Source organism: Mandrillus leucophaeus, unplaced genomic scaffold (assembly GCF_000951045.1).
Source record: "Mandrillus leucophaeus isolate KB7577 unplaced genomic scaffold, Mleu.le_1.0 Scaffold145, whole genome shotgun sequence".
Classification (NCBI taxonomy): domain Eukaryota; kingdom Metazoa; phylum Chordata; class Mammalia; order Primates; family Cercopithecidae; genus Mandrillus; species Mandrillus leucophaeus.
The window spans coordinates 5562095-5569402 of NW_012101421.1; the positions used below are offsets into that span (position 1 = coordinate 5562095).

At 42.2% G+C, this 7308-nt stretch overlaps 1 protein-coding gene across 1 annotated transcript in view; it reads left to right on the forward strand.

Annotated features, from left to right (window-relative positions):
- MOCOS (molybdenum cofactor sulfurase) overlaps positions 1-6800 on the forward strand; it is a gene marked incomplete at its 5' end in the record, with an annotated part of 58097 nt that extends 51297 nt beyond the window's left edge. The window contains 2 exons of the mRNA XM_011974445.1: positions 4806-4910; positions 6605-6800. Coding sequence (XP_011829835.1) covers positions 4806-4910; positions 6605-6757 — 258 coding nt within the window. The remainder of the gene's footprint in view (positions 1-4805; positions 4911-6604) is intronic.
- Positions 6801-7308: the final 508 nt, after the last annotated feature.

A 7308-nucleotide genomic window follows, 5' to 3' on the forward strand; every position in this document is an offset into this window, starting at 1 on the left:
CCAGATATCTGGAGACATAAATACAAGGAAGACTCTTTAAGGAACCTTCCTGAGATGACTTAGCAGGCTTTGCTTTCTTTAGGTCGCCTTTCTTAACAGACCGCAACTAGTAAAAATCAAAATATGCATGCCCTTTGACTCAATAATTTCACTTGTAGAAATCTATCCCATAGAAATGCTAACACAAGTATTAAAATAAGTATAAAAATACTTTTACCAACTTGGGCAGCATAGCAAGACTCCGTCTGTACACACACACACACAAAAGAAAAATTAGCCAGGCGTGGTGTTGTGCACCTGTGTTCTCAGCTCCTTGAGGTGGGAGGATTGCTTAAGCCCAGAAGCTCAAGCCTGTAGTGAGTCAAGATTGCCCCACTGTACTCTAGCCTGGGTCTCAGAGCAAGATCCTGTCAGTCAGTCAGTCAGTCAGTCAGTCAATCATGCCTATACACATTAGTCCAGTGCAAGCATTGAAGAGCATAAGATATGGTTAATACTGCACCTTTCTTTTCTCTTCTTTATTTTTTTTTTTTGAAACAGGGTCTTACTCTGTTGTCCAGGGTAGAGTACAGTGGTGCAATCTTGGCTCATTGCAACCTCTGCCTCCTAGGTTCAAGCAATCCTCCTGCCTCAGCCTCCTGAGTAGCTAGGACTACAGGTGTGTGCCACCACACCTGGCTAAATTTTTTATTTTTGGTAGAGACAGGGTTTCACCACGTTGGCCAGACTAGTTTAAACCTCCTGGGCTCAAGTGACCCGCTGGCCTCAGCTTCCCAGTATTGGGATTATAGGCATGGGCCACCACGCCTGGCACTACTGTACCTTTCAAGAAAGTAAATGCTTGGCTGGGCATAGTGGCTCACACGTGAAATCCCAGTGCTTTAGGAGGCCAAGGAAGGAGGATCACTTGAGCTCACGAGTTTGAGACCAGCCTGAGCAAAATAGCAAGACCTCATCTCTACTGAATAAAAAAAATTAGCCGGGCATGGTGGTACGTTCCTGTGGTCTCAGCTACTCAGGAGGCTGAGGTGGGACGATTGCTTGAGCCTGGGAAATGAAGGCTGCAGTGAGCTATGATGAAGCCACTGCCCTCCAGCCTGGGTGACAGAGTAAGACCCTGTCTCCAAAAAAAAAAAAAGCAAATGCTCAAAAGATGTTTGTTGATGATAATACTCAGTGCTGAAGCAATTACAGTGAAACTAGCACATCTCTTTTGGAAAACAAAATTTTTTTTTTTTTTTTGGAAAACAATTTTTTACTGGGCATTGTTAAGTCATAAATATTTTTTTATTCCTGTTGGCCTACACTACAAAAAAAAAACAAAAAAACAAAAAAAACAAAAAAACCGGAAAGAGAGTTATGTGAATTAGGCCTTTATTGCAAAATTATTGATCACAGGAAAGCATTAGAAACTATTCACATGGCTTCAAAGGAGAAGAACTAGGTGTTTCAACCCATGGAATGCCAGGCCATCCATTGTGAAAATTGCAAAATGCAAGGATGAGGTGGCTCTCCATGTCCTGATGTGGAAGGATGTCCTTACATATTGCAGAGTAATTGAAAAAGAATCCCAAGTGGGTTCTGAGATCCCAGCAAGTCTGTTTACACAGGTGCACATACATACACAGTTGTGTGCAGTTACATGCCACAGTCTGGGATGGTCTGGGATGGCTTGGGACAATCTGGGATGTCCTGGGATGGTCTGCAGCCACATGAGCAGCACCTGCCTCTATGGATAGGGAGAGGGGGACCATTGCTGCTGAGTGCTTTCTCTTTTAATTCTTCAAGCTTCTGTATTGTTTGACTTGCTTTTTAATGAATATATATGCGAGTAAACAAGTTTTTAAAATACTAGTTGCTAAGAATACCAGAAAAGAAACTTTAAAATGATGATGTTTTAAGAAATTGTTTTCTTTGCATTGGTGTTTGAAAACAGTGTTTGTAGCTGGGTGCTGTGGCTCATGCCTATAATCCCAGCACTTTGGGAGACTGAGATGGGCAGACCACCTGAGGTCAGGAGTTTGACACCAGCCTGACCAACATGGTGAAACTCTGTCTTTACTAAAAATGTGAAAATCAGGCAGGTGTGGTGGCTGGCGCCTGTAACCCCAGTTACTCAGGAGGCTGAGGTAGGAGAATCGCTAGAACACGGGAGGTGGAGGTTGTAGGGAACTGCCTGGGTGATAAGAGTGAAACTCTAGTCTGGGCGACAACAGTGAAACTCCATCTCAAAAATAAAAAAAAAGTAAAAGAAAATAGTGTCTGGAGAATGCCCTTTCTTCTGCTAGTTTGAGAACCTGTTCTAAGAGGGTCTTTCATTGAAGTGACAGGATTTTTACGGAAGGTGTTGCCTGTGGGGTGGCTGCTAGAGGCTGGGACTGGTATGAGCTTCAGGGCCCTGGCCTCCTTTCTGTAGGAGCTGGGCCTATGCATCAGCTGTTTTCTAGGCGAAGAGGTAAGAGGGTGCAGGAAACGAAGAGCCACACTGGCTCCTCGAGGGCACGGCTTTGTGGTGTTTCAAAAGCCTCGTTCCACTGCAGGGATCCTTGTATATAATAGTGATAGTTTCCACTCTTGAGCACGACCAAGTGCCAGGCCTGGGCTTGAGTCCCTGTATCCCTGTTATAGTTCTCACCAAATACAGCCAAGGATCTAGACAAGGAAACGAGATCTGGAGAGGACACAGGTTTGCCAAGTCCTTGGTAGAGCTCCTTTCCAGCATGTTCTGGGTGCTTATGTGGCTTGGGAATCTTGACTTTGGTACCACAGGGAGCCTATATTTCCACTGGTTTAGTACCCAGTGCCAGAATGTGAGCATCAACCTGAAAAAAAAATTAGACCTTTGTACAGTGCCAGTATCAGAGCCAATGAGGTTTATCTGAGGTGTGATTATTGCTAATTGAAAACTTTTCCCGATTAAAAACAAAAACAAGATAAATTTTAAAAAAAACACCAGAGAAAATAATCTCCTAAGGTGATGAATTTATTCAGGAGTAAGCAAAAAGGATTATAAACTAGGATGCATAGCTATGGCAAGCCACAGGTGCATCTGAAGAGGAGAGAGTAAGGGAAAGCTTTCATGGGCAAAAATAAGTTCACACAAGTTGCTTGAAAACATAATTTATTGGTTCCTGAGGCTCAAAGTCAGAATTGGCATCAGTTCATTGGTGGAGACGCTGTTACTAGGCAAATCTTCCTTCAAGAACGTCTTATCTGAACTGCAGTCCTAAAGAATGGCTAGTGATAAACCCAGTCTAGAACTATGTGCATACATGCAAGACATGGATCCTGAAAAGCATGAGATGCATGAAGGACATGGAGGAATTTCTTGTGGGATTATTTTAGAAAGTCCATGACAGTCATTATCTCAGAAATGCAAGCATGAACTCCCCGCCTTCGTGCCGTCCTGGCTCCAATTTCTTTGGGTCTGATGAGTGATTTCATCCTGGTATCTGCAACTTTCACACCAGTAACAGGAACAGGCCAAGACACATCCAGATTAGGTGAGTGTTTCTAATTTCATGCATAATTTGTCTTTGCCCATGAGTGAGCTGAGGAGAAAATGGTTATAAGAAAATCAAGTACCTTTGCACTTTTTACATGTGCAATAAAAGAAGTCTCAGTATTGCTGAGCTGCATAATTTCTTATGTTTATATTATGGGGGATTTTAAGCTCCACCAGGCAGTATGACCTGTGTTAAGAAACTGTAACAATGTGCTTTAAGTATTGTGTATGTGTGGAATGCAGGTTTGGGTACATATGGAGATAGATATATATATATATGTATTTAGATATATGCATACAGATATGTATATTAAAATATTTTTTCCTACTTATTACAGATATAAAAACATATCCCCATTTTATTTAAAGGTTTTTATAGATTCCTTTTAATACCTGCATGATATAATTTTAATGCCTGCGCCATATACATCATATATGTGTAGCATGATTTACTTAATCATTTCTCTCCACCATATGATGTTAACAAGGTTTTCCTATTATGAATAATGTGAGGATAAATCTTTGTACATGACTGTGGTTGGGCTTCTGATTCCTTTCTTAGGTTGGATTCCTAGACATGAAGTTGCTGGGTCAGAGGGCATTGACACATGAAAGTTCTCTCTGATGACCTTCTCACAGGGGCCAGCACTGGCTCTGCGACCTCCTCTTCCTCCTCCTCCTCCTCCTCTTCTTCTTTCTTCTTTCTTCTTCTTTCTTGCTCTGTTGCCCAGGCTGGAATGCAGTGGCGTAATCTTGGTTCACTGCTACCTCCGCCTCCCGGGTTCAAGTGATTCTCCTTCCTCAGCCTCCTGAGTAGCTGGGATTACAGGTATGCATCACCACTCTGGGTAATTTTTGTATTTTTAGTAGGGACAGTGTTATGCCATGTTGGCCAGGCTTGTCCTAAACTCCTGGCCTCAAGTGATCGGTCTGCCTCCGCCTCTTGAAGTGTTGGGATTACAGGTGTGAGCCACTGTGCCCGGCTTCCTGTGACTTTTCTCTTTTTCCAATTTGTCTTCTCAGTCACTGAGTGTTTTTCTTCCTCAGATCCATTGTTCAACATTTCCTGAGAACGCTCAAGATTCTCAGTCCCTCTTTTCTTTCTCTGCAAAGCCCTTAAGCAGTGGTCTTTTAGCTGACAAACAAAGGCAGATGCTTCCCCAGCAGAGATGGTGAACAGGTGCTGCGTTCTGGCTCTCCGTAATTAGGGGACTGGGCATTTCTGTGCGCTTCCTGCCTCTGAGGTGCAAGGCTCTGGTCACTTTTGTGGCAATGCTGTGTTTTCCTTCTCACCTGCCAGGTTGTGGGGCCTTGTCACAGATGCCAGATGATTTGCATCGACCAGCAAACTGGGCAACGAAACCAGCACGTTTTCCAAAAACTTTCTGAGAGTCGTGAAACAAAGGTAAGCGTGATTGCAAAATATGACACCTGGTTTCCAATCCTCATGTTATGAACACCAGAACTATGTTCATAATAGTGCAGAGTTATTTTTTTAAATGCGGGATTTGCTGCCCACCCAAAGCTGTTGGGCTGCCATTAACCTATCCTTGTTTGTAGTTTCATTTTATTTTTCCTTTCCATCCAAGTTCTCACTTATTTTTTATTTTATTACATGTGTTTTTATTCTTTCCAATCTTGTTGAAGAGATATGGAGTACAAAAACAAAAACAAAAACAAAAAAACACCAAGTAAAGTAATTCTATTGTCTTGATCATTAGTTTCTTTACCACAGAGAGCTCATGAAGAGTAAAGTGCCTTACTGTGAATAGGGTAGCTGCATAGAATGAGTCAGTACATTTCATTAAACTGGAAATGCATTCATTAAGCCTGGAAATTCATTTTCTTGAGGGTTAAAACAACAAAGTGTTATGCATTCCAGATTATAAAAACTGAACTTCCAATGTGTTGATTCTTTAGAAAGATTTATTTTCAGGGTTATACTTTCTGTTAGGACTTTTTGTTTACAAAGAATTCCAGGAAGCCAAGTAAAGCAGTCAGGCTACATAGAGCGATTCTTGAAAATTAACAGAAATAATGCAAACACTGTATCTACTTCCAATAATAAGCTGGCAAGTTAATTCATGGTAAAATGTGTTACATTGTTTCCTGTGTTTCTTCAAAGCCAGGGTTTTGTTTCACAGTATAGAGATTTGATTTATGTAAGTTTTCTTACCAATATGGGATAGAAATGGCCTGCAGAGTAGTGCATTTGACTGTTACAGCAGCATGTCTGTCAATGCAGGCTGTGTCTTCTGGGTGGGTACCTTGAGCCTGCACCATGCAGGTTGCCAGGAGAAGAAAGAAGGAGGCACAAATATAATACTAAGGTCCATGAAAATAGTGTTTCTTACCATCACTGCAGTTTTCATGTGCATGAACCTTTTATTTTTAAATTTTGGAATAATCTTAGATTTACGGAACAGTTGCAGTGAGAGTGCAGAGGCCGCACCCTTCACCCACATTTGCACAAGTCATAAGGAATTGCCCAATAGCCTAGCCTGGGGCCTGGAACATGAGGGTGTCCAACAGATGTTATCACAGGAACTAACAGATCGGAGAGCACGTCAGGTCCTCCAAAGGGTCCTGAGTGGCTCACTTGCATTGATGGTTAACACTGAGCAGACTTACCTACTCTTCATTTTGGACCTTCCATCCTTATTCAGGAGAATTTGATAAAATGAACTCATATCATTCTTTCTCAAGGAAAATGCAGAGTTTTGCCACTGTCTTCCCAAAAGCCTTTTATATCAGGCAGCAAACAGGAAATGGGCCTGGTGGTGGTCACGAGCTGAGAGTAGGAAGAAGGTCCTTCTGCAGGAAGTTCTGGGCATGTGGGACAGAGATGTGGCCAGCAAGAAAGAGGTGTGGGGCGACCATAGGGAAAGGACACCTTAGGATGAGAATCTTTGGGGTCTCAAGTTAGGATTCTTTTAATGTCCCACTGCATTCTACTATGTAACAGATAAGACTTATCAAGTCTCAGTATATGTCTTTAAAGATCTGACTTGATTTTAATTGAACATTAATATTGACAAAGTTATTTTAACTGCTGAAATAATCTAGCCTCTTTTGTTGTTGTTGCTGTTTTGTTCGCAGGTGAACTTTGGCATGTACCTGATGCATACATCATTGGATTTATCCTCTCCATGTTTCCTGTCTGTAGGATCTCAGGTGCTCCCTGTGTTGAAAGAGAATGTGGAAGGTCATGATTTACCTGCATCGGAGAAACACCAGGATGTTACCTCCTAAAAAAAAAAAATTAGCACACATTAAAGCTTCTCTTTTACAGTGATCTCTATTATTGTTAAGATCTGCAACTTGGTTCAGTAGAACTTGATGTTTTGAATAAGGAGAGCTCTTTCTTTAGAGGCAGGGAATGCTCTCACCTGCTTCCTTCTGCCTTTGACTTCTCACCCTGCACATTTGCACTGGCTCTGCTCAGGAGAACAGTTCTGAGGCCTTGGGAATGAATGCTGCACCCACGTCCGGTGAGGCTCCCATAGGTATTTAAAGTATAATCAGATGAAATTTTTAATGAAGTTCACTGGGAAGATTGAACTTACTCCAGGTCCCTATTTTGCCATTTTCTCACATTGTTACTTTGTCTTTAGAGAGCATCTTTGGATCTCTCCAACCCCTTTGTAGTGAGGAAGGGATTCTATGCCCAGTGATCCTGGGTATGAGAAGGTGCTCCTCTCCTCCTCCTCCTCCCACACATGATGGTGTGGGTTTGTTCTCACACCAGGGCCCAGAGGGTGACTTGTGACCACATTCCTTGGGGGGAGTTTCTACTAGGATAT